The sequence below is a fragment of the Haliotis cracherodii genome, unplaced genomic scaffold (assembly GCF_022045235.1).
Source record: "Haliotis cracherodii isolate W230 unplaced genomic scaffold, xgHalCrac1.p SCAF_1, whole genome shotgun sequence".
NCBI lineage: Eukaryota > Metazoa > Mollusca > Gastropoda > Lepetellida > Haliotidae > Haliotis > Haliotis cracherodii.
This window is the reverse complement of record NW_027266264.1, coordinates 40,793,763-40,821,220: the sequence shown is the minus strand read 5'-3', so window position 1 is coordinate 40,821,220 and position 27,458 is coordinate 40,793,763. Positions and strand designations below refer to the sequence as shown.

The window sequence follows — 27,458 nt, the reverse complement described above, 5'->3', positions numbered from 1 at the left end:
TCAGAATGTCACCTCTCTACAGATTGATTGTGTGGATGTGATCTCAGGCGTTCTCATTCTACAGATTGACATTGTCACCTCCACTGATCAAGTGTCTTCGGGTTCAGACTTACAGCGTTATTCCTATCGACAGTCATCTGAGATACCATCAATCTCCATCTCAACGATACCAACTTACCGGTAGATACTATCAATAACCGACAACTGATTGATATCGGGGACCTACCTTGAATATCTTTCAATGCCAAACTAATATCGATATGCTGCTTCTCCTCATCAACCTCGAGATCAACATCGATATAAGGATTGACAGATGGAATGAGATCGACCCTCCTCACACTCATGTTCTGAGTCACTGATAGAGACGCACATGGACCAGCGATCTCCAGACAAGTTGCACCCTCCACTTGTGACACTTCCCTCTTTACCTCCAGTGTAGAACTCGGTTATTAGTACGGCCCCTCCAGTATCGAATCCCCTATCGACTTCACGTGATCAGAGTGATTTATCTGAACAAATCGGATCTCTTCTTCAATCCCTTTCGACAGCCTTACAACAACGCACCGAACAGTCAAGGGCAGATACTACAACGACATCATCTTCGAGCAGTTTCGCCCAAGTCGACCTGTACCAAATCCTCGTCTTGATCGCGGACAGCCTCCATCTACCTCATAGTACTTCAGAGGACAACATCAATTCAGGTTTCATGATGACATCTAAATATCCAGACACGGATATGTGACAGTCCCAGGATTAAAGCATGTCATCACCAGCTTCCTCATATACATCTCATGGCTAATCTGCAACCATGGGATAAATGTAGAGAGTGAGATAAGATAAGTTTTAAAATTTGTAAATTTTACAATAAATTGTATATTTATAATACTTATCCTATCTCACTTGATCGATGCCCGCCCATCCGACCCTGCATCCGACCCTGCATCACAGTTGCTCAGTTCCAAGAAAGAATATGATGAGACAGTCAATGGTCCAGATCAAGGACAACGTGCTGCATGAGATCCAGGTGCTTGACCTAGATATTTGAGTGTCATGGTCGTCATGGTGATGCATGGTTGACTGGGCAAATGAAGCTTAGAAGCTGGAAACTTTGATCAAGGACGTTTCCACGCATGGGATCGAAAGAAGGAGGAATGCATAGAGTGAGACAGGATAAGTATTTAATATACAATTTATTGTAAAATTTATTGTAAAATTTACAAAATTTACAAAATTTGGTCCCTCTCTTTACTCTTCTGTTTCAGGCGTGGACTATAAAGATGATGGGTATGGAAGATGAAGGTAAATTCAAGTTGACCTCTTATGACAAAATCTGTAAAATTTACACAAAATACAAATAGTAGTCATATTACATATTACATATTGAAATTACATTCATACACAACATAAGAGGGACTGAGATGGTGACATCACTTCCAAAATGAAGCTTTTGTGGTGAATGGGTCTAAGGTATTTGTCCTAATAGAATGAAGATAGAAAACACTTGATAATTGAGGATGATTGCTAACACCAGAGACCATATAATCTATTATATGGTCTCTGCTAACACATTTTGTCACTAAATATCCATATGTAAAAACTGCTCCTAGGTTTTGGCAGAATTTGGCTGTTGCCACCACTGTTGATTTTTCTACATCACCAAGTTTATTGACATGTGACATTATTAACCTCTAGCCTGCTTAATTGTTACACTTTTTCCCCCTGCTGGATTATTTTTAGCATAAGGCGCTGGGTTGGTGATTTCAAACAGTCAGTGCTTCATAAGACATGGGCCACTTGAAGAAGACTTTTTACACATTTATTCCTGATAGAAAACTACACATTTGTATATGAAAATATCCTGATATTTTCAATCATACCAAGGTAAAGACCATGGCGAAAACAAAATTTGTAAATTTTCTTGAACTTGCCTGAATTATGTTATTGAAGGTGGTTTGTGTTTCATGCTAGGAACCTTTATAAATCGTTACAAATATTTTGTATCGTCTCAAAGTTGTCACATGCTACCGAGAACCATGTGCAAACCCTTTGCATATACGAGTATGCAAATAACATTCATCAACGATTAAATTAACTGGGGCTGGTGTGGCGTTGATAAATGATATTTGCATACTTGAAAATGCAAAGGGTCGGCGCATGGTTCTCGGTAGGAAGTGACAACTTTGAGACGATGGCTTGCAGCATATACAATTTTACATACAATGTATATACATACAAAACACACTAGGTGCTAGGCCCGCCAGGTCCTTTAGTCTTTGGTCAAAAAGGGTATCTCTGGACCAAGGCTTATATAGGTCACCTGACATTTAGTAAGTCATAAATATAAACAACAGTAATTCATCAGTGACATACTTGCACATCTCTTTCATGATGGCAGACAGTCGATGTACAATAAAATGGGGATTAACAATTGGGATTAGCATCTTATAAATAACGGCAATTAGACATATAGATGTCATGGCTCCAGGGTATTTAGCCTTTGGAATTATATGTTCATTCGTACAATGGTTGTCATAAATCAGTCTCTATGACACATTGATGAAAAGCTGAGATTGGCCTGCTTCAGTTTTTGTATGTGGTGCAGATATTTTGACCAATCAGCTGATAGACTGTAAGTTACCAACTCAGTCCCTGTCACCCTGAGCCCCCTGGCCAAACATGGGTCATGTGATTAATGAGATTAACCTTGCGTGTGAACTGTCAAAGCTAATAAGCAAATGTAGACCAGGAATTCAATGATATAGCATGGGGTGATATGAATTGCTATCTTCACAACTTTATTTCAACTGCGTAACATCCTTAAAATCCAAAGCAGTTAGTTCCAAACATGAATATTTGATTTGATTTGATCATCTTCCATCGTGTCTCTTGTCTTGTACAAATCTACATTTATACATTTATGTACTAGCATATACTTATGTAGTGGTTTGATGAATACCACTTTGACACTGGGTATATCACAGTTGATGTATGTACATGACCTTGTATACATTTATGTACTAGCAAATACTTATGTAGTGGTTTGATAAATACCACTTTGACACTGGTTATATCACAGTTGATGTATGTAAATGTACTTGTATACATTTATGTACTAGCATATACTTATGTAGTGGTTTGATGAATACCACTTTGACACTGGCAATATCACAGTTGATGTATGTACATGTATACATTTATGTACTAGCATATACTTATGTAGTGGTTTGATGAATACCACTTTGACACTGGTAATATCACAGTTGATGTATGTAAATGTACTTGTATACATTTATGTACTAGCATATACTTATGTAGTGGTTTGATGAATACCACTTTGACACTGGGTATATCACAGTTGATGTATGTACATGTATACATTTATGTACTAGCATATACTTATGTAGTGGTTTGATGAATACCACTTTGACACTGGCAATATCACAGTTGATGTATGTACATGTATACATTTATGTACTAGCATATACTTATGTAGTGGTTTGATGAATACCACTTTGACACTGGCTATATCACAGTTGATGTATGTACATGTATCCATTTATGTACTAGCGTATACTTATGTAGTGGTTTGATGAATACCACTTTGACACTGGTTATATCACAGTTGATATATGTACATGTACATGTTTACTTTTATGTGCTAGCATATACTTATGTAGTGGTTTGATGAATACCACTTTGACACTGGGTATATCACAGTTGATGTATCTACATGTACTTGTATACATTTATGTACTAGCATATACTTATGTAGTGGTTTGATGAATACTACTTTGAGACTGGCTGTATCACAGTTGATGTATGTACATGTACTTGTATACATTTATGTACTAGCAAATACTTATGTAGTGGTTTGATGAATACCACTTTGACACTGGCTACATCACAGTTGATGTATGTACATGTACTTGTATACATTTATGCACTAGCATATACTTATGTAGTGGTTTGATGAATACCACTTTGAGACTGGCTATATCACAGTTGATGTATGTACATGTATACATTTATGTACTAGCATATACTTATGTAGTGGTTTGATGAATACCACTTTGACACTGGCTATATCACAGTTGATGTATGTACATGTATACATTTATGTACTAGCGTATACTTATGTAGTGGTTTGATGAATACCACTTTGACACTGGTTATATCACAGTTGATATATGTACATGTACATGTTTACTTTTATGTGCTAGCATATACTTATGTAGTGGTTTGATGAATACCACTTTGACACTGGGTATATCACAGTTGATGTATCTACATGTACTTGTATACATTTATGTACTAGCATATACTTATGTAGTGGTTTGATGAATACTACTTTGAGACTGGCTATATCACAGTTGATGTATGTACATGTACTTGTATACATTTATGTACTAGCAAATACTTATGTAGTGGTTTGATGAATACCACTTTGACACTGGCTACATCACAGTTGATGTATGTACATGTACTTGTATACATTTATGCACTAGCATATACTTATGTAGTGGTTTGATGAATACCACTTTGAGACTGGCTATATCACAGTTGATGTATGTACATGTATACATTTATGTACTAGCATATACTTATGTAGTGGTTTGATGAATACCACTTTGACACTGGCTATATCACAGTTGATGTATGTACATGTATACATTTATGTACTAGCATATACTTATGTAGTGGTTTGATGAATACCACTTTGACACTGGCTACATCACAGTTGATGTATGTACATGTACTTGTATACATATATGTACTAGCATATACTTATGTAGTGGTTTGATGAATACCACTTTGACACTGGCTATATCACAGTTGATGTATGTACATGTATACATTTATGTACTAGCATATACTTATGTAGTGGTTTGATGAATACCAATTTGACACTGGGTATATCACAGTTGATGTATGTACATGTACTTGTATACATTTATGTACTAGCATATACTTATGTAGTGGTTTGATGAATACCACTTTGACACTGGCTACATCACAGTTGATGTATGTACATGTACTTGTATACATTTATGTACTAGCATATACTTATGTAGTGGTTTGATGAATACCACTTTGACACTGGCTATATCACAGTTGATGTATGTAAATGTATACATTTATGTACTAGCATATACTTATGTAGTGGTTTGATGAATACCACTTTGACACTGGCTACATCACAGTTGATGTATGTACATGTACTTGTATACATTTATGTACTAGCATATACTTATGTAGTGGTTTGATGAATACCACTTTGACACTGGCTATATCACAGTTGATGTATGTACATGTATACATTTATGTACTAGCATATACTTATGTAGTGGTTTGATGAATACCACTTTGACACTGGGTATATCACAGTTGATGTATCTACATGTACTTGTTTACATTTATGTACTAGCATATACTTATGTAGTGGTTTGATGAATACCACTTTGAGACTGGCTATATCACAGTTGATGTATGTACATGTACTTGTATACATTTATGTACTAGCATATACTTATGTAGTGGTTTGATGAATACCACTTTGACACTGGCTACATCACAGTTGATGTATGTACATGTACTTGTATACATTTATGTACTAGCATATACTTATGTAGTGGTTTGATGAATACCACTTTGAGACTGGTTATATCACAGTTGATGTATGTACATGTATACATTTATGTACTAGCATATACTTATGTAGTGGTTTGATGAATACCACTTTGACACTGGCTATATCACAGTTGATGTATGTACATGTATACATTTATGTACTAGCATATACTTATGTAGTGGTTTGACGAATACCGCTTTGACACTGGTTATATCACAGTTGATGTATGTACATGTACTTGTATACATTTATGGACTAGCATATACTTATGTAGTGGTTTGATGAATACAACTTTAACACTGGGTATATCTCAGCTGATCTATGTACATGTACTTGTATACATTTATGTACTAGCATATACTTATGTAGTGGTTTGATGAATACCACTTTGACACTGGTTATATCACAGTAGATGTATGTACATGTTCTTGTATACATTTATGTACTAGCATATACTTATGTAGTGGTTTGATGAATACCACTTTGAAACTGGTTATATCACAGTAGATGTATGTACATGTACTTGTATACATTTATGTACCAGCATATACTTATGTAGTGGTTTGATGAATTCCACTTTGACACTGGGTATATCACAGTTGATGTATGTACATGTACTTGTTATCATATACTTATGTAGTGGTTTGATGAATACCACTTTGACACTGGCTATATCACAGTTGATGTATGTACATGTACTTGTATATATTTATGTACTAGCATATACTTATGTAGTGGTTTGATGAATACCACTTTGACACTAGCTATATCACAGTTGATGTATGTACATGTACTTGTATACATTTATGTACTAGCATATACTTATGTAGTGGTTTGATGAATACCACTTTGACATTGGTTATATCACAGTTGATGTAGCTACATGTACTTGTATACATTTATGTACTAGCATATACTTATGTAGTGGTTTGATGAATACCACTTTGACACTGGTTATATCACAATTGATGTATGCGCATGTACTTGTATACATTTATGTACTAGCATATACTTATGTAGTGGTTTGATGAATACCACTTTGACACTGGTTATATCACAATTGATGTATGCGCATGTACTTGTATACATTAATGTACTAGCATATACTTATGTAGTGGTTTGACGAATACCGCTTTGACACTGGTTATATCACAGTTGATGTATGTACATGTACTTGTATACATTTATGGACTAGCATATACTTATGTAGTGGTTTGATGAATACAACTTTAACACTGGGTATATCTCAGCTGATCTATGTACATGTACTTGTATACATTTATGTACTAGCATATACTTATGTAGTGGTTTGATGACTACCACTTTGACACTGGTTATATCACAGTAGATGTATGTACATGTTCTTGTATACATTTATGTACTAGCATATACTTATGTAGTGGTTTGACGAATACAGCTTTGACACTGGTTATATCACAGTTGATGTATGTACATGTACTTGTATACATTTATGGACTAGCATATACTTATGTAGTGGTTTGATGAATACAACTTTAACACTGGGTATATCTCAGCTGATCTATGTACATGTACTTGTATACATTTATGTACTAGCATATACTTATGTAGTGGTTTGATGAATACCACTTTGACACTGGTTATATCACAGTAGATGTATGTACATGTACTTGTATACATTTATGTACTAGCATATACTTATGTAGTGGTTTGATGAATTCCACTTTGACACTGGGTATATCACAGTTGATGTATGTACATGTACTTGTTATCATATACTTATGTAGTGGTTTGATGAATACCACTTTGACACTGGCTATATCACAGTTGATGTATGTACATGTACTTGTATATATTTATGTACTAGCATATGCGTATGTAGTGGTTTGATGAATACCACTTTGACACTTGTTATATCACAGTTGATGTATGTACATGTACTTGTATACATTTATGTACTAGCATATACTTATGTAGTGGTTTGATGAATACCACTTTGACACTGATTATATCACAGTTGATGTATGTACATGTACTTGTATACATTTATGTACTAGCATATACTTATGTGGTGGTTTGATGAATACCACTTTGACACTGGTTATATCACAGTTGATGTATGTACATGTACTTGTATATATTTATGTACTAGCATATACTTATGTAGTGGTTTGATGAATACCACTTTGACACTAGCTATATCACAGTTGATGTATGTACATGTACTTGTATACATTTATGTACTAGCATATACTTATGTAGTGGTTTGATGAATACCACTTTGACATTGGTTATATCACAGTTGATGTAGCTACATGTACTTGTATACATTTATGTACTAGCATATACTTATGTAGTGGTTTGATGAATACCACTTTGACACTGGTTATATCACAATTGATGTATGCGCATGTACTTGTATACATTTATGTACTAGCATATACTTATGTAGTGGTTTGATGAATACCACTTTGACACTGGTTATATCACAATTGATGTATGCGCATGTACTTGTATACATTAATGTACTAGCATATACTTATGTAGTGGTTTGACGAATACCGCTTTGACACTGGTTATATCACAGTTGATGTATGTACATGTACTTGTATACATTTATGGACTAGCATATACTTATGTAGTGGTTTGATGAATACAACTTTAACACTGGGTATATCTCAGCTGATCTATGTACATGTACTTGTATACATTTATGTACTAGCATATACTTATGTAGTGGTTTGATGACTACCACTTTGACACTGGTTATATCACAGTAGATGTATGTACATGTTCTTGTATACATTTATGTACTAGCATATACTTATGTAGTGGTTTGACGAATACAGCTTTGACACTGGTTATATCACAGTTGATGTATGTACATGTACTTGTATACATTTATGGACTAGCATATACTTATGTAGTGGTTTGATGAATACAACTTTAACACTGGGTATATCTCAGCTGATCTATGTACATGTACTTGTATACATTTATGTACTAGCATATACTTATGTAGTGGTTTGATGAATACCACTTTGACACTGGTTATATCACAGTAGATGTATGTACATGTACTTGTATACATTTATGTACTAGCATATACTTATGTAGTGGTTTGATGAATTCCACTTTGACACTGGGTATATCACAGTTGATGTATGTACATGTACTTGTTATCATATACTTATGTAGTGGTTTGATGAATACCACTTTGACACTGGCTATATCACAGTTGATGTATGTACATGTACTTGTATATATTTATGTACTAGCATATGCGTATGTAGTGGTTTGATGAATACCACTTTGACACTTGTTATATCACAGTTGATGTATGTACATGTACTTGTATACATTTATGTACTAGCATATACTTATGTAGTGGTTTGATGAATACCACTTTGACACTGGTTATATCACAGTTGATGTATGTACATGTACTTGTATACATTTATGTACTAGCATATACTTATGTAGTGGTTTGATGAATACCACTTTGACACTGGTTATATCACAGTTGATGTATGTACATGTTTACATTTATCGACTAGCATATACTTATGTAGTGGTTTGATGAATACCACTTTGACACTGGGTATGTCACAGTTGATGTATGTACATGTATACATTTATGTTCTAGCATATACTTATTTAGTGGTTTGATGAATACCACTTTGACACTGGTTATATCACAGTTGAAGTATGTACATGTATACATTTATGTACTAGCATATACTTTTGTAGTGGTTTGATGACTACCACTTTGACACTAGTTATATCACAGATGAAGTATGTACATGTATACATTTATGTACTAGCATATACTTATGTAGTGGTTTGATGACTACCACTTTGACACTGGTTATATCACAGATGAAGTATGTACATGTACAGGTGCTTGGGTAAAAAACACATACCATGTACATGTATGGAGGGTTGCCCTGATTAGTGTTGCCACACAGTTAATGATGATAACAATATGAAGTGCATTACACGTACTCCTACAAAACTGATTATTATATACGCATTTCCATTAGACACATATACTTCAATTCCCTAATTCCTATGTTACTTAGATTTAAAACAAATATAACATATGCCATATGGATCTTTCTCTGTATAACATATGCCAAGTTTCATTGATATAACCATAGAACATGTACATTCAAACACTTCTACACACACTGTACAGGGTATTACAATCAGACAGACATTCAGTTAGACAGCTAATTATCTTGTGTAAGTTCTTGATTAATGTGTTATGTACCGTACGTCAATTGTTGTCAGTGCATCCATGTAGTTTTCTACACCTTGTCATACCCTTTTCACTGTATGTTTGGATCATGTGCGCAAACATTTTGTTATAACTGATGACAGCTACCTGTATCATTATGCAAAAACATCTTTCAAGTTTTTCCATATTTTGCTGTGTGGTATGCTACCAGGGGCCGTATTCATAAAAGAACTTAAGTCTGAAAAAAAACATAAGTCTTGAAAAAAACTAAGTTTTTCACCTTTTCTGACTTAAGCGACTCAGGCTTAAGTTTAACCAATTTCTGACTAAAATCTTAAGACTGGGTAGGGGTAGGCTTAACTACAAGGTGTTTGACTCAAGTCAGTAAACAAAATGGCTGCCATACCGCTAGGTCGTCGTTCGTTTCATCAAAGAAGACAATGTAGCTTATTTAATAGCAGCAGACGTGGAGCCTGCAACCAACCGAAACCAGGCACTTAACGAGATACGAAAGACGCTGATCACATTAAGGTACTTTGCAACGGGAAAGTTTGAGTTGTGTAATGCAGATGATCAAGGTGTCACCCAGCCCACCATTTCCAGAGTTGTAAATCAGTGTATCACCAGTTTGTCATCTGACAGGATTGTGAAACAGTTTGTCCGCTTCCCCCTGCAACTCGGGGACATTAGGCGTCACCAAACCAACTTCTATCACATTGCGAACTTTCCCGGAGTTGTCGGGGTGATCGATGGAACCCACGTACAAATCCAGGCACCAACGGTAAACGAAAATGAATACGTAAACTGACATCATTATCACAGTATAAATACGCAGATCGCTTTTGACAGCGACGACAGAGGTTATCCCTGCAAGAAGTGGCTACTTACCCCTTTCCTAAGACCATTGCCGGGATCACAAACAAACTACAACAGGTATGTTAAGTTTTGTGTTATGTTGCCGATCGTAATCAACAACTTAGAGTGATGTCCCTTGTATTTACCTCGAATACATATTTGCCCATCTTTCTTTCATAGAGCACAAACGCAATATTTGGTCTGGATAATCAAAGCAATTACAAAAACATTCTTAATAAAATACGGAATATTATTCACACCATAACCATATGTTTTTATTTCAACATCTATTATTATGTCTATGTTAGTTGTTCTAAATGTACAAGGGGGCACGGGTGGCCCAGTCGTCTCAGGCGCCGCGATTCGCTGTGCAGAGTTGCGTCCCTTGGGCACGCCAGAAACCCATGATTGTGGGTTCGAATCCCGGTTCGCCCCGATTATGTTTCTAGGTTTGTCAGCACCATACCCGTGCTCGTGGGTTTCACCGAACTGGTAAACGTCCAAGACCTGCATCACTTCGGGCTTTCCTCACACATTAAGCTGACACGCCGCGATATAACTGGAAAATGTTAAAAGCGGCGTTAAACCCAACTCACTCACTCACTCTAAATGTACAAGTAATCATGTGCTGTTTTGTTAAACATGCTGAATATTTGTGGTAATCAGGAATAATTTTTTTTAACATTACCAGTATGAATTTCCTAAATAATCTCAAGTGTAAATTATTGTTTTCACATGATCAAAATTATTTCTTCAACAAGTGACATTTATCAATAAAAAGATAAATATATATTTCTTAAACCCTGTTGAAGATTAATGTTACAGGTCACACTCTGATATGTTATGTTATTTTCAGGTCACACAAAAGAACCAGGAGCATAGTAGAAAGGGACATAGGTCCACTCAAACGCAGATTTCCTGTTCTCCATGGGGAAATCAGGTTAAAACCTGAGAAGGCTTGTAAGGTAAAAATTGTGATCAACAAATGTTAATTTGTGTGCACTATTTTTTTGCCACACAAATGAGTTCAACAGAACAAAAATGTAACAAAGCTAAATGACAATAAATATATAAAATAACAATTCCTAGAGAGGAAAGCAATGATTGAAAAAAGCGACAAGATTTTATTGAGCTTCATAATTATTTCAAACATGGTTGTTTGAATTCATGTTAACAAATGCCATTGAGAATATGAAAAGAACAATGCAGTGGCTCATCATCTATTAAAGTTGGTACATGGACATGAACCTGTGCAGTTTAACTTTTGTATCTAAATCAAGTGAATGCCAGTTTTGTCTTTAAGGCAATAACAGGGCAGTTGTAGATTGGTAATGACTAGGAGCAGATAAGGGAAAATTCATAAATATTTGAAGTATAGACTTGTTAAGGTGCATGTGGAGATGATCAGGAAATAATGGGGTTGTATGAACTTATTCGTTATTTACAGTAATATTTGTATGTTCATTTGAGGCCAGGTAAAAGCCTAATTGTTAAGTGTAATGATGTTAATTTATCATTAATGATTTCATATTTTAGGTGATAATAGCATGTGCTGTCCTACACAATATTTGCAAGGACAGAAACATCCCAGTTCCACCCACTGATGGGCATGATGGACTTGGCAGGATTGATGGACAGAATTTTAATTTTCAACATTTCCTCATAATAAATCCAATTTGTATCAGCAGTACATTCTTTGCAAAGTATCTTTTGTTTTTAATCATCTTAATTATCCCTCACCCTCTTAAATATGCAATATTCTAAATGCAATGTATTATTTCTCAAAAATGTTCCACAATAGTCTTTCTACCGGAATCTGTTGTATCATAACATTGGGCTTAGTATGTATTGTGACATTTAATATTCAAATATATGAATAATTCTTTAATGCCCAAACAACATGTATGATACTTTAAGTTAATTCAGTTTCATGATTTTCAATTTAAGGTATTCCTTTTTCAAAGTGAGGCATTCAATTTCAAGCTTTAATTTTTGCTTCAACAGAGTTTCCACGTGACATCTGGCTCCTTGGAATACATGTTGGTTGAGGATGTGGATCTGACATGGCGGTGTCATAAATCTCCCTGCAACAGAAAATATTATAGTTTTAATTGTAATTTTCACATAAATGTTCTTTTCAATTTCAACAAGCCTGTTGTTTTGTGTTATTATAAATAAGAACATTTACATTTATAATCATATCACAATTGTTGAAATAGCAATTGACTTAATTTGAGCACAATTGAGGGGTTGACATTATAAAACAAATATACATTTATACTAAGTTTTCAAATAATAATTAGATCCACAGCAAGTGGTTTTATAAGTTATTCATGGTGTAACATTTATACAAAATTTAATATGATTATAGAACAGCAAGTTATACATATAAGGATCCAGGGAAAATGCAAATACAAAATATTAGTAGTTTCAGTTATAGCTTTTTAGATAGATGCTAGCCTAGCTGAGGTAACAGGAACCCATCTCCCAAACATACTATTCAACAAGACAACCATTGATAGAATAGTTGTCATGCAATAACCCTGACTTGTCTACAGTATGTATGAAGGGAAGAAAAGTACTTGCCAGTTCTTTTTGTCAGTTTCCCAAATTCGGAGAACTTGTGTTTTGCCTGGCTTTTCATGTTCTTCCATTTTTTTCCACCTCTTCCTTTGTTCTCGGAACCAGAGGAATTGAGGGTAGCTGTAATAACCTGTAGAGTTAAGGGAAAGTAGTAAGTGTCTTTCAATTGTGGAAATATTAAAATATTAAGGGAGCCGAACATTTTGTGAGGGTGCTCAGATTATATTAAAAAAGAAGTCCCGAATATATATAAAAAATATTTTTCTCAAGTTAATTTATTCAGCCCGTCAATTAAAATGTAAATACTTTGGATATCACTTCAAGATTTCATATTTAGCCCAAAGTCTGCTGCAAGGGCACTGTCAGTAAAAAAACTCAAATTGGAAATGTCCCAGTTTATGATAGTAATAGAATATGTTATGGCTATAGCAGAGGTGACTTAAATTCCACTGATAACAGGACCAATCACCAATAGTGATGATTTCATGCTCAGTGGTATAATGTTGCATTAAATCTATATGCAGTGGTAACTACTAGTGAAAATATTGTTACTGAAAATCAGCAAGTTGGCTACAGGGACAGGTGATTTATTATAAGGGTGTGTGGGATTTGTTATACTAATATTTAAATAATGTCCGATTTAATCGATTTAAAAAAAATATTATTTCCTCCACCAGGCTCCCTCTCCACCCACACCCCACAATAAATTGCAAGTCCCTTAATCATGCATTTATAGTCGCTTGATTGGCGTACTAATATATCTCGGATTAGTTAAATTAGTAGATGTACACTACTAAAATATAACTTTATAAAACTGAAGCCTGGTGTAAATACTACATTTGTGTACAACGACTGCCTGACAGACAACGACAAGTGTCACTGTACCTGCCACGCCTCTTGACGCCTCGCCGATGACCCGGACCAAACTTTCCTTCCAACACATGTACATTTGCTTTCACCAGTTCCGTCAACAGTAAAACCTCCTCTTGCATCTAGTTAGGCTTCCTCTTCTTCATATCTGTCTCTGACATGACGTTGCCAATGTGGTCAAAGTTTTGCTGTTTGCGTGTCGTCTGCTGTAAATAGCTACCGGGAAATCCAACCGAAAAAGACGTTCACACCTTTTTATTTTTAAAGAGTTCCACTGGAAGTTTAAAAATAGCTGGGATTCCCCCTAGTGATCATGCGGGTACATACTACGAAACTGACTTAGTTTTTCTTTGAAGACTTGGCTAAGTTTCGGACTTAGCATCTTTATGAATATCAATTTAAGTCTCAGACTTAGCAAAGTCAGATTTCTAAAACTTAAGTTTAGACTTAAAAAAATCTTAGTTTTTTTATAAATACAGCCCCTGGGTCAGGTTATTAGACTCAGTCGCTCATATCACATGACATATTTCACATAGCTGTATACAAGGGTCAAGATATTAGACCCAGTCGCTCATATCACATGACATATTTCACATAGCTGTATACAAGGGTTAAGATATTAGACTCAGTCGCTCATATCACATGACATATTTCACATAGCTGTATACAAGGGTTAAGATATTAGACTCAGTCGCTCATATCAGATGACATATGACACATAGCTGTATACAAGGGTCAGGTTATTACACTCAGTTGCTCATATCACATGACATATTTCACATTGCTGTATACAAGGGTCAAGATATTAGACCCAGTCGCTCATATCACATGACATATTTCACATAGCTGTATACAAGGGTTAAGATATTAGACTCAGTCGCTCATATCACATGACATATTTCACATAGCTGTATACAAGGGTTAAGATATTAGACTCAGTCGCTCATATCAGATGACATATGACACATAGCTGTATACAAGGGTCAGGTTATTAGACCAAGTCACTTATATCACATGACATATTTCACAAAGCTGTATACAAGGGTCAGGTTATAAGACTCAGTCGCTCATATTTCACATAGCTGTATACCAGGGTCAGGTTATTAGACCTAGTCGCTCATATCATGACATATTTCACATAGCTGTATACCAGGGTCAGGTTATTACACTCAATCGCTCATATCACATGACATATTTCACATTGCTGTATACCAGGGTCAGGTTATTCGACCCATTCGCTTATATCACATGACATATTTCACATAGCTGTATACCAGGGTCAGGTTATTAGACTCAGTCGCTCATATCACATGACATATGACACATAGCTGTATACCAGGGTCAGGTTATTAGACCCAGTCTCTCATATCACATGACATATGACACATAGCTGTATACCTGGGTCAGGTTATTAGACCCAGTCACTCACATCACATGACATATTTCACATTGCTATATACCAGGGTCAGGTTATTACACCCAGTCGCTCATATCACATGGCATATGACACATAGCTGTATACCAGGGTCAGGTTATTAGACCCAGTCTCTCATATCACATGACATATGACACATAGCTGTATACCAGTGTCAGGTTATTAGACCCAGTCGCTCATATCACATGACATATTTCACATTGCTGTATACCAGGGTCAGGTTATTAGACTCAGTCGCTCATATCACATGACATATTTCACATAGCTGTATACAAGGGTCAGGTTATTAGACCCAGTCCCTCATATCACATGACATATGACACATAGCTGTATACCAGGGTCAGGTTATTACACTCAGTCGCTCATATCACATGACATATTTCACATTGCTGTATACAAGGGTCAAGATATTAGACCCAGTCGCTCATATCACATGACATATTTCACATAGCTGTATACCAGGGTCAGGTTATTAGACCCAGTCGCTCATTTCACATGACATGTGACACATAGCTGTATACCAGGGTAAAGATATTAGACCCAGTCGCTCATATCACATGACATATGACACATAGCTGTATACAAGGGCCAGGTTATTAGATTCAGTGGTGGTAGTTGAAGCATTATTTCCCATATTCTCATTGGTATGTTGTATAAAGTGTAATCTATATGCCTTCTTGCTATTAGAACATACAGAAACATGCTTAGTAAGCGAGATCCTTAACAGTAGATATTCTTTATACTTTTTTAATTATGTAAAAAAAAATTTGATTTGTTCATGAAAACAAGTATATGATGTTAGTAATCGCAATTCACTGTAATTGTCTCTCTGTATATGCGGATTGTTTAATACCTTCAGTACATCTCTTCTTTAAATTAAGTCATTTTACTCTTGCCACTCGCCTACGAGTTACTTCTTTGAGAGGCATTTAGAAGTTGGAGTACTAAGTAAGGATAAGATTTATGGTTGGACAAATTCCTTAATACAATTAGGAGCCACGTTTCGGTGTAGGTTCTAATACTGTTATCAAGCAAATGATGTAGAGAGTATGGTGGACAAGTACAATAAACTACAGTTTTATCAAACTCAAAGAGACCACTATTTTTAGTTCTGTTCCTTATAACCGTAGTTCGTAATAAGCATAAAAACAGCATATATATAGCATATATATAGCATATATACAGCATATATACAGAAAATGGATGGGACCCCAAAGCGGTTCGAAATATCCGTCAGTTCGTTATAAGTATGTTTGTTGTATTGAGATAGAGATTTGGGAATTTTATGACTGCTTCAGCTGTAGGCTATGTCGCAGTTGGGCCAGATAAATAATAATAATTGGGAATAAGTTGATAAAAGTCTGGCCCAAAAAACTGTAAATGAGGGTGAGTAAAGTTAGAATGGAAAAAGGATAAGGAGAAAGAGGTAGTGGAGAGCTGTAGAGAGGCCTATTCTGTAACATAAGAATATATAGTTGATAAATATAAAGTACTACAATATAATACTATAATATCAGTTAAGCTGATCTACTAATCTAAAAATATAAGGTTAACTTATGAAAAGAAAAGTGTATAAGCTAGGTAACCAAATCTAAAAAACCTTGGGCCTTGTGCGGGAAGGGTCAGACGTGTGGTGTGGGTGACTGCGCCAGCTATGGCCTTGAATTTGGAGGAGAGGCTGGATTAAGGAGTCTTACTGTTTAGTAGTCTGGATATGGAGGAATTTTGCATGCGGATGTCGTAGAAGACAGTCCGCGCTTTGAATTTCTATCCCAATCCGAATCTTGAAAAGTGTAGATATATAGTAAGTGCTTGTGGCTTGTAATTTGTTGGGACTGGTCTAAAGTCTGTTTTGAAGTTTGGTGTTTTTAAAAAATTGGAGATGTGTGTGTATATGGCTGTGTTATTGAATGGTTGTACAGTAGAACACGGATATAATGTACACGGATATAGCGAACAAACGGATACAACAAACTGTTAAAAAATCCCCGATTTATCTCCTATATAATATCATATAAAATTTACGTATATAACAAACTCTCTACAGCGAACTAACAGATACAGCGAACTGATATCTGATCACTGACAAGCCCATCTATTACTAATTAGTGACGTGTATAGCGAACTGAGAAATCCCACTCAGTGTCAAGTGTCACTGACAATTGGCTGTACACAATCAGCGGCGAATCAACACAATCAGCGGCGAATCAACACAATGGTGGCGAATCAACACAATGGCGGCGAATCAACACAATGGCGGCGAATCAACACAATGGTGGCGAATCAATACAACCAGGATCAGGATCAGGATCAGGATCAACCTTGTCAAATTTCCATTGTGTTAATCTTACCTGTACATGTAATCTTGTCTGTAAAACAAACATTAAACATATACATTTTACGAGATTATGTCCAAGTGTCAGTTCACTTGCATATGCTATCATGGCGGGCAATAGTAAGAGGAAAGCTATCAGTTTAGACACGAAATTGAGAATTATTAATGCTGTTGATGCTGGCATAAAAACCAAGAAAGACATTGCAATGGAATTTGACATTCCAAAATCAACATTAAGTACCATTATGAAGAAGAGAGAATCCATTCTTGAATCCTGCGACTTGACTGACTTTGGCCCTGCCCGGAAGAGGTTACAAGCTGCCAATCACCAAGACGTAGAGGACGCCCTCTTCAAATGGTTTCAAGCCGTGAGAAGCGAAAACATTCCGCTCAGTGGTCCGCTACTGCAGACCAAAGCTGACGAACTTGCAGTGAAATTAGGCCATCAAGATTTCTGTGTAACACTCCAATTACGTGTATTGTGTTTTGTCTTATCCAAGATGGCGGACATTTCCGAGTGAAAACGTGTATAACAAACAACTGATATAACTAACTGATTTCTCTGGTCTCTTGTAGTGTTCTACTGTAATAGTAAAGGAATATTGTTTTTGTATTGTGGGGGGAGGGATTTGTTTTGTTCTATTTGTTGTTGTTTGTATTGGGGGCAGAGGTTGAATCTATGATTTAGGTTTTCTGGTTTATAGCAATGTGTGCAGTGTGAGTGACTGTTTTGATTATGTAGTTTTTCATTTAGGTTGAATTGGCTGCTATGTATTCTGTCTATTTTTTTATCTGAAAGTATAGACTTGGTAAAGTTGCGGAATTTTATTACTGGTTTATTGAAGAGGGACTTTATCCATGTGGATTTACAGTTTTGAATATTAAATTTGAAATTTTTGACTTTTTATGTTTTTTTCTAATGAGTGATTTAGCCTTGGCTTTACTGGTACTAAAGTTAATTTTGGGTGAGGTGTGTGTGGTTGCTAATGTGGCTGCTATGTCTGCTTGTTCTTTACCCAATAAGATAACCAGTGTATGCCGATGTGGGCAGGTACCCATAGTATTGTTATTGTTTTGTTGTTTGATGTAAGATTGGATGTCTATGATGTTACTTATAATGTCTGGATGAGATTTTGAGTATTTGTCTTGAATTTAGGTTATGGAGCCTAATGGGTCTGAAATGATTAGAATTTTTTATATTTTTAGATAGTTTGATTTGATGATAAGCACATTGTATGGCTAGTAGTCCAGCTGAGTTGGTATGTGTATAATTAGTATAATGGAAGTTTGTGGTGATTGGTTATGGTTGAGTTACCTGGATGCTTAGCCCTGTTATGTTGTTGATTGTTTGTGAAGCATCAGTGTATATATGTGTGTGATGTGGCCAGTTGTGCTGTACGTACTTTGTTGACATTGTTGACTTTCTGTGTTGGTGAGCTCGGGTAGGTTTAGGAATGTTGTGTGTACTGAAGTGTTGTGTCTGTGGGTGGTTTGTCGTTTATGCATATGTTAGTGAGTTGAGTGTGTTTGATGATCTAGTTTGTGGGTTTTGATAAGAGTATATAGCTGTGCAAGGTAGTGGGCTAAGTGTTAGTTGATTTTGATTTTTTTAAGTGTTGCAGGTCTTACGTTTTGGTACTTATGGGTGATTAGATTGTATATTGGGTTGTGTTGAGCCCCAGCCCAATAATTGAGTATTAGTTTGGTTTCTTCCGAGTTGTATTGATGGTGTGCGTGAAAGTATTGGTAATGTGTTTAGGGAGGTACCGGTTCTGGTCCCCAGGGCTATTTGGAGTGCTTTGAACTGTATTGAATTTAGTTTTTTGTCAAGGTTTTCAGTGATTGAGTGGAGGACCAGAGCAGCATAGTCAAATTTAGATAGGATAAGAGTTTTATATATGTTAAGTAATGTTTGTTTGTCAGCGCCCCAATCAGTGCCGCTGATGGCTCTCATTAAGTTGATATCTTTTTGACAGGAGTTAACCAAGTTATGAATATGGGGTGCCCATGTGAGTTGTTGGTCAAATATGTTTCCCAGGAATTTTGCTTCTTTTTTGAAAGTAATAATTTCATTCTTAAGTGTCAGTTTGGGTGTTAAATTAGGCATGTGTTTCTTTTTGAAAAGTAAGCCACTGGTTTTTTGTATGTTAATTTTGAAACCCCACTGGGAGGCCCAGTATTCTATGTGGCCTAATAATTGTTGAAATCTTTTTTGGATTTCTTTTAGTGAAGTTCACAACCTCCAAAATGAAATGTCATCAGCAAATTTGGCTGTAGTTATCTTAAATAGTGATGGGAAAATGTTGTCAGTCATACAGTTAAATAATGTTGGGGATATAATGCTTGCCTCTGGGGTGCCATTTTCTAGTGGGTGTGGGTCAGATATGATATGGTTTGATTTTATTATTTGTCTGTTAAGAAAGTGTGCATGAAATTTAGAATTCTTCCATCTATGGCTTTGTCAAGGAGTTTATGGATTAGGCCATTGTGCAAAACTATGTCAAAAACTTTACTGAAGTCGATAAAATATGGCCAATGTGTACTGTGCGAGTTCTGTTTTAACATCTTGTACCAAATGTGAAATGTGACAAAACATTTGGCGATTTGACATAAAGCCACTCTGGTCCTCGTTAGGGAATTTTTGGGAGGTAATTTGGAATTTGAATCTATTATCTATGATGGATTCAATTATTTTACAGATGCGGGATGTTAATGACATTGGGTGATAGTTCATTGGGGGGTTTCCCTGGTTTGAGAACCGGTACTAGTAGTGCAGGTTTCCATGTGTTTGGAACATTCCCAGTGGTGCAAATCTGATTGTATAGTTGTAATAGTAGTTTTTGAATTTTGATTGGTAGGGGGTTGAGTTTGATGTTGCTGATTTGGTTGGGAACTGTGGCTGGGGCTGTGTTTTGTTTTTAAGTGCAGTTTGTAGTTCTTGTAGGTTGATAATTTTGTTGAATGGTAGGTCGGTATGAAGTGGTCTGTGTATGAAGTTGGGGTAAAGAAAAGGCTGTTTGGTGTTTTGCATGTGTTTGGTGTTTGCTGCTTGAGGCTGAGGAGTGAGCAGCCATGGCATTAGCCTTTTCTTTATGTGTATTTAGGTTTGGAATATTAGGGGCAGTGAAAGTTTTAGAGTTTCATTTAATTGCCTTAAATTTTTCCTATAAGATTTTGGTATTTTGTTTGCCCATTTTCAAGGTGCTTGTGAAAGCCTCCCAATGATTTCATTTGGCTGCCCGTATAAGGTCTTTTGTAGAATTTCTAATTTTTCTGGCCAAGAGGAGTGTAGTGATGTCCCGCTTGGCTGTATTAAGTGTTTTTTTCCTTAGTTACCTTGATTTGATCATTTCTGAGCTTCACCAGGGTGAGTGTGCAGTGTTTATTTTTATTGTGGGTATGCATTTTGTTTCTATTTTATGCATTATGGTGGTGAAGTTTGTGTTTAAGGTGTCATTGTGGATGTCTTGGATGTTTATTTGATTGTATAGATTGGTAAAAGTCTGCCAGTCTGCCTTTTTGAAATCAAATTTTGTTTGCTGGGAGTTATTGTCTAAATGGGGGTTTGAATTGGAGGGGGTTTAGTTTGAAGATTCTTTAATGGATGAGATAGTAAATTTGTTGGGGCAGTGATCGCAGCCCTATGTCTCAGAATGGACTTCCCAGCTGAGTTTTTGGTATAAGTTTTTGGTTGTGGTTGGGATGGATAGATGGACTTCAGTTGGTCTTGGTAGGGATTCTTGTGGGTTGATTGTTATTTAAGCAAAGTAGGCCGTTGGTATCTGTCCAATCGTTTAGTAATTTTCCAAATTTATCTGTCTAGTTGTTTGTGCCCTACAGTGGGTGGTGTGCATTGAAATCACCTAGAAAAATTATATTTGAGCTTATAAATTTGTTCGTTATAAGCATAGTTCACTGTATATATACATATCATGTAACTGTTCTGGGTGAACAATACCTTCCAAATGACGTGCTGGTTTTCTTGGGGAATTAGTCAGCAAAGAGCCAGAGTCACAGGAGACTAATTCCAATTTTATTTACAAGAACAATTAACAATGAGCAATTTACAATATCTTAGAAAATAACTGAGGGTGCCACAGAGAGTCGGTGCACACTCTGTGCTGTGGGAGAGAGGTCTGCTTGGTAAGAGAGTCAAACCCCTCCTCTGTTAAAACTTGGCTACAGTATGTATTTAACAAAAATTTGAAAGAGATTATAGTGTCACTATAGATGAGCTTGTGTGGGGGCTAATCCTTAATGCCCTATAGACGAGCTTGTATGGGGGCTAATCCTTAATGCACTATAGACGAGGTTGTATGGGAGCTAATCCTTAATAAGTCTTAATTGAAGAAATGTTATTTTAATATAACAGATATACTTAAATAAAATTGTTCCAGGTAATCTATAAGACTATGTAGACATATCCTTTGACTGGGAGATGGGATCTTGACACCTTAGGCTAGCATTTATCTAAAAGCTTCAAATCAATTAACTATGTAGACGTAACCCTTGTTTTATTGAATAGTATGTCTAGAAGATGTGCTCCCATTACCTTAGGCTAGCAACCATCTAAAAATCTATAATTTTGCTTCGGTACGGTTTGCTTCGCTTCGGTACGGTTTGGGTTCGATTCGCAGTATGGTTTGCTTCGCTTCGGTACGGTTTCGGTTTGATTCGCAGTATGGTTTGCTTCGCTTCGGTACGGTTTGGGTTTGCTTCGGTACGGTTTGGGTTCGATTCGCAGTATGGTTTGCTTCGCTTCGGTACGGTTTGGGTTTGATTCCCGTATGGTTTGGGTTCGATTCGCAGTATGGTTTGCTTCGCTTCGGTACAGTTTCGGTTTGATTCCCGTATGGTTTGCTTCGTTTCGATAGGTTTCTGTGCAATTCGCAGTATGGTTTGCTTTGTGTCATTTCACTTCGCTTTTGAGATTGGTTGATCAGGTCAATGCTCAAAATTTGTTGTGATACAAATAACTCAGATGATCAGGCTGTTCTCAACTGGCGACCCATAGTGAAAAGACTGGACACAAGAAAACATAACAAGATACAGCTAATAGCTGTTTTATGATTTGCACCGTTTATTCAGGAGATTTTGTATTTTGATCAAGAATATGTTCAATTGGCATCTTTCGGTATGTATGGCGAGGTTATCAAAGTATGGTAGATGGGGACTAAAGTCTGTGGCTGAAATATGGTAGAAAAAGGTGTTGATGTTTCCAAAGTCTTCATGTGGAAAAATAACCCTTTTGGATTTATAAATTGGTGCTTCCTCTGGATCATATGGAGGATTATCTTCTAGACAAGACCACTTACGGAGATCCTTCCGGCTATCATCAAGGTAGCGCTGTATGAGGTGGGGAGGAACACTTTCAAAATAGCATGTGTGGTCAGTATCAGGATAATCTTTATATGAGACCTTAGCAGTCTCCTTGAATAATTTCAATGCCCAGAACTCTTTCTATTTTATGATCTACTTTTCGTAGGTGTTTTGGAAAAAACGGATATGGTTTGACATCTAATTCTATGCATGGTTTGGTGTTGTCTTGCTCGACATTTGCTGACATTGTATTCCCTGACAGAACATTGACTGATTTATTGTCTTGTGCTGTTTCCTTTTGGTCGATTCTTCAGTGGATGTTTTCGTCGTTTTCCTGACATACTTCTTTTGAGGTGAAATTCTCTCCGAATGAAGTCTGGAATGCTGCTGCCATACTCCCATGTGTTTCCCCTTTCTGGATCCTTCCATTTCACTCTGTAGTAGATTTTGCCATTTGCTCTCTTAGAACTTACAATTGAGTGGATGTCCTTTGGATTAAAAATAGGAGGGATATCCTTGGTTTGATTACCTGATGTTGGACTCTGACTTGGAGGTTGTGCCTGGCCGTCGTCAAGTTTTCTGGATTTTGGCTGGTGATACTTACTATTCACTCCTCTTTTCCCTTTGTTTACTTTTTCATTTAGCTTGGTTGGAGCATGATTTTCCTTCGTCATTGTTGTACTGGGACTGACAGGTTTTTCTGTTGTACTTGGAGCAAGGTTTTTCTTCTTTGTTGGGGTCTTTTGCTTCTGACTCTTGTTGCTGGAAGTACCTGCCTTTGTTTTGGAATTGACCTTCTTACCTTTCTGATGGAGGTGATTAATCAGTAGCCTGGTAAGTTGAACTTGTTGATGGGGAATTATTGCTGTCAAACTGAGTATCATTGACTGGTTCCTCATTGTCATCCATGACTCCTGAATCTATGTTACTGGTGTCATTGAGGTATGGTTCTCGAGGATACTGTGGACGATCAGCAGGATCAAAATATGGCTTCAGACGGTTGGCATGTACCAGTGGTTTGTGTATTGTCGTCAGAACTTTGGCGTAGTTTGTAGGTATAATTTGGACCTATATGGATGATATAATAGCTACCATACCACTTTTTTGGTTAATTTGTTGGAAAGGCCTTTTTCAACTTTTTGACAGTAAAGCCAAACTCTTTGACCTGGGGCAAATTCTGGTTCTTTAGCCTTTCGATTATATTGTGAATACACCTCCTTAGCCCGAGCAGTGTTTTCAGCTGCGATTGTTCTAGTGATTTCCAGCTCCTCAAGTAAATTTGAAAGATAACTTTTGTTATTGTGGCCTAAATTTTCTTTTGGAATTAATGCTACATCTTGTGGAGCTCTCATTTCTCGGCCGAAAAGCATAACATATGGGGATTTTTGAGTTGATGAATTTGGAGCCATCAGATAGGCCATCATGATGCCAGGAATAAAACGGGGCCAATCATTTTGAGACTTGTTACAATAGGCTCTTAGTGATTGATTGATGTAAGAATTGAGCCTTTCTACACAGCTGTTAGTTTGAGGATGGTATGGGCTGGTATGGGTTAATTTAATTGCCAAAAGTTCACAAATTGCTTTGATAAGTTTGGACATGAAGTTCTGACCTCTGTCTGAAATTAAGGTCCTTGGAGCGCCATACCGACAAAATATTTCTGTGACGAGAACATCTGCTACTTCTTTGGCTTCTTGGGTCCGAAGTGGAAAGGCTTCACACCATCTGGATGATGCATCTGTGATTACCAAAATGTACTTGTACTTGTCTGGTGTTGTTGGCAGGGGACCGAGAATGTCAACGTGCCATTGGGTGAAGACCTCTTCTGCAGGTAGTGGACGAAGTGGTGCCTTCTTGCCATGGTAGTGCCTCTACGTCTGTTGACATACCTCACATGTCTGGACATAAGTAGCAATATCGCTGTACATTTTGGGCCAGTAGTACTTAGGTCTCATGGTGTTGTGCATCCTTTCTTTCCCATGGTGGCGACTGCCAAACTCTGAGTCATGGTACGATTGCAGGACTTGATTTCTGAGGGTTCTTGGGACTGCCAGCTGTTTAATGAACTTGTCTGCATGGCCTTTCTGTCTTTGTGGAACGAATCTGTATAGGATGCCTTCATCAATTTCAAAAGTACTGGCTTCGATAAGAATATTTTGACGATCCTTTTCATTTTGTGGAAGGACATCATCCTCTTTGTAGTCAAAGATTTGGATGAAATCTGGACAAATCCTTTGTAGGTGATGTAAATTTGGATGTTCTTTTAGACTTACTTCAACCAATGCGTCTTGAGTAACATCAGCATTTGTAGCATGTAATGCTGCGACAACATTAACTGGTACTGACTGATAATCCTCTTCATATTCAAAGGTGACTGACCAATGTGTTGTCTGTCTGTCTGATTCTAAGTAATTGACAATAGGTGTGCAAATATCCTCAGTCTGAGTTGTCTGTGTGACCCGTGTGGATGAATGGGTGCAAGATTGTATTGCTAGTTGATTTGCTTTGCTGAGTTGAAGTTACTGAGAAGACTGTTTTCTCAGCATCTTCTTCTGTCTGATCATTACAGTTAATATTTTCCTCATATTTCCTACGTGAGAGAGCATCGGCATTCCCATTGGCTTTGCCGCTGCGGTGAACAATGTCAAAAGTGTAGGTAGAAAGTTCCAAAGACCATCGCCCTAACCTACCTGTGGCATCCTTGATGGATTTCAGCCATTTCAATGCTATATGATCAGTGTGGACTGTGAATTTGGAATTAGCAAGGTATGGACGAAAGGATCTAATGGCTTCAACTAGAGCTAAGCCTTCCTTTTCTGTAATGCTCCAGTTCTTTTCGCTGCCATGAAGAGCTCTACCACCAAAAGCTATTGGATGTTCCTTTTTTTTCTCGTCTTTTTGACTCAAAACAAAACCTATGCTCATATCACTGGCATCAGTTGCAAGAAGAAATTCTTTGTCAAAATTTGGATATGCCAGAACAGGTGTATTACTCATAGCATGTTTGAGTGTGTTGAATGCCTGATCACACTCAAGTGACCATTGGAACTTTGGTTTCTTTCCTACTTCTGCCTCCGAATGTTTCTTTAGCAAGGCATTCAGTGGAAGCGCTATGTGAGCGTAATTTTTTCACATACTTCCTGTAGAAGTTTGTGAGACCTAAGAAGGAGCGGATCTGTTTTTGTGATTTGGGCACTGGAAAGGTTCTAATTGCTTCAATCTTTTTGTCATCAACTTGAACACCTCCACATGATAAAACATGACCCAGAAAAGAAACTTTGTCCGTTGCAAAATTGCATTTGGATGGCTTTAGTGTTAATTTTGCTTGTTTCAGATAGTAAGATACTTGCTTCAAATTTTGGAGATGCTCTTTGCTGTTTTTGCTGTAAATTATCAAATCATCAATGTAGATAAGCGCAACCTTAAAAAGCAATTTTCGTAGCACTTTGCTCATGAGCTGTTGAAAACAAAGTGGAGATTTTGTCAAACCTTGGGGCAATCGTTTGAATTGATAAAGGCCTTGATGGGTGACGAAAGCAGTTTTATGCTTTGAATCTTCATGTAATGGCACTTGGAAGAAGCCATTAGCAAGGTCTAAAGTTGAGAAGATCTTAGCTTGTGCATTGGCGATGTTATCAACAACATCATCAAAAACAGGAAGAGGCCATGACATTGGTAAAGTGACAGAATTCAACTTTCTGTAGTCACAAACAAATCTATATGAGCCATCACGTTTCTTGACTAGGATAATGGGAGCTGAATACATAGAAGTAGACTCCTCGATTAAATCATACTTCAGAAAATCATCTATAAGTTCTTCGGTGACTTTTTGGAGATGAGGAGATTGGCGATATGGTCTACTCTTAACGGGTGGGTGGTTGCCAGTGTCAATGATATGTTGGTGCATGTCAGTCTTTCCTAAATCTGCAAGACTCGTTGAAAACATGTTTTTATTTGTCTCAAAAATCTAAGTAGTCTGTGTCGTTGGTCTGGAGTCAGTTGTGTATTGGTCAAATCAAATCCTAACTCTTGTGAAATTTTAACATAATCCCTGGTGTCATTGTCTGTCTTCTCATTGTTTGTGTTAACGGTACTGATGAATGGTTGGTCAGAGTCGATCTTAAAAACAGAGTCTTTGTCAATGTAACTAAATTTGCCTACAGCTGTACCCTTGTCAAGAACCTTTTCTTCTTGGGAGGGATTCATAAGCCTA

General features: G+C 36.7%; 1 protein-coding gene across 1 annotated transcript in view; it reads left to right on the top strand.

The window, feature by feature from the left end:
- The window catches only part of LOC139477990 (mucin-22-like), a 230,692-nt gene that overhangs the window by 26,765 nt on the left and 176,469 nt on the right, over positions 1–27,458 (top strand). Inside the window, exon 3 of the mRNA XM_071260407.1 lies at positions 1,263–1,299. Within this exon, the coding sequence (XP_071116508.1) occupies positions 1,263–1,299 (37 nt within the window). The remainder of the gene's footprint in view (positions 1–1,262; positions 1,300–27,458) is intronic.